The sequence below is a fragment of the Rhea americana genome, unplaced genomic scaffold (assembly GCF_003343005.1).
Source record: "Rhea americana isolate MKP2758 unplaced genomic scaffold, rheAme1 scaffold_102, whole genome shotgun sequence".
Lineage (NCBI taxonomy): Eukaryota > Metazoa > Chordata > Aves > Rheiformes > Rheidae > Rhea > Rhea americana.
Genome location: NW_028185062.1, coordinates 2,128,186 through 2,129,680, shown reverse-complemented (window position 1 = coordinate 2,129,680; position 1,495 = coordinate 2,128,186). Strand labels below are relative to the sequence as shown.

At 50.1% G+C, this 1,495-nt stretch overlaps 1 protein-coding gene across 1 annotated transcript in view; it reads right to left on the bottom strand.

The window, feature by feature from the left end:
- Positions 1 to 1,455, bottom strand: part of VPS18 (VPS18 core subunit of CORVET and HOPS complexes) — a 10,847-nt gene extending 9,392 nt beyond the window's left edge. The window contains exon 1 of the mRNA XM_085306468.1: positions 1,307 to 1,455. Within this exon, the coding sequence (XP_085162594.1) occupies positions 1,307 to 1,397 (91 nt within the window). The 5' untranslated portion in view covers positions 1,398 to 1,455. The remainder of the gene's footprint in view (positions 1 to 1,306) is intronic.
- Between the last annotated feature and the right edge of the window lie 40 nt (positions 1,456 to 1,495).

Here is a 1,495-nt window from a genome sequence, read left to right as displayed (position 1 = left end):
AGAAAACCACTCACAGAATAAAGGAAGGGCTAGAACAAAGTTGGGATTGTACCTTAGAGGAAAAGTACTGCTTCCACCCTGAAGGGAATAGTCCTGGCTCTCTGTAGACTGGGATTAACAGCACCACTCATAAGCATATTCAATACTTATAACCTCTCCCAAACTATCCTGAAAAACTAATTTTAGCCCAATTGCTGCAGAAAAGGCCAATTCAGTAGTGGAAAGCACCCTGCTAACATTATGACCCCTTCTACCGTCTATTCTGCTGATGTCTTCTCTTTGCCTCTGCTTCAACACTAGACCAGTTACAGGATCTTTAAAGGTCAGTCTTTTATTTTAGAGGTAAGATTCACACAAAGGAACAGACAAAGCAACCACAATAGGAGTAGGTAGCTTTCTGCTCAGCATGTAAGGCTTTATCCTACACGTTGATTCACAGCTTAAACATTATCTAGCCATGCAAATATGCATCTCTATTTCAAGTTAAGCAAAACAGTTGTTCTTCATTTCACATTAAGGAACTTCAACACCATGGCTTGAATGTGTTGCTTGAACTGTGGATCAAAACATGCAAACAAAGTTCCTGACTGGAACTTCACATGATGTTACAGCTAACCATGGGGGAGAAGGGAAGATATGGAGAAAAAAGATATATATGCACACATATGTGTGTGTGCGTTCATGTGCACATGTAAGGAATGGACGCTGATGGAAGGAACAAACYGTCCCTAAAGGATCATGAAGTCACATTGATTCAGGCAATCACATTTTTTTTCAAATTCCCACCAGCAGGCACAACAAGACTGACTGAGAGAGCAAGAAAAATCAAACTCAGGGGAGAAAGTGACCTGGCAAGTATATAAAGGTGTGTGAGAGGAAGAGGTGGAGGAGAGGGGTTCATTCCTGTTTTTTACGCTTCAACTCCAGTTAAGATCAGTGTACTCGGAACTCTTCAAGACAGCATCAATTACAATTAAAACAGACGTAGGATCATTACTGAACTAGTGTTCATAACAGGAGAAGACCGCACTTCTCTAGCTYCTACTTCCCCATACAAAGGGGGTGTCTATATTATCTAGTACAGCCCTTTCAAACAGTCCTCTCCACCCTGACCCCAACACCCCCCTTCTGTTCAGGCCAGATCCCACACGCAGCACTTCCACCTCCATTTCTGGWCACACTCGGTATCGACACTGTTTTGCTCAACACCCAGCGCGGGCCGGGGGGGAGGGGAGCGCTGGGCCGCCCCCTCAGCGCCAGGCCCCGGGGCTGGCGCGGCCGGCGCGGGGCCCGGCCCGGGCCTTACCGGAGTGCGGGATGCCCAGGGCGGCGCGGCTCGGCTGCACGGAGGCGGCGCGGTACAGGGAGTCCTCGTACTCGTCCAGGATGGACGCCATGGCCGGCGCCGCTCGCCGCCACGGCACCGCCGCTTCCGCCCGCGCTCAGCTGACCCGCGTCAGGTGGCCGCCGCCCGGCGGCGCACTGCGCCTGCGCC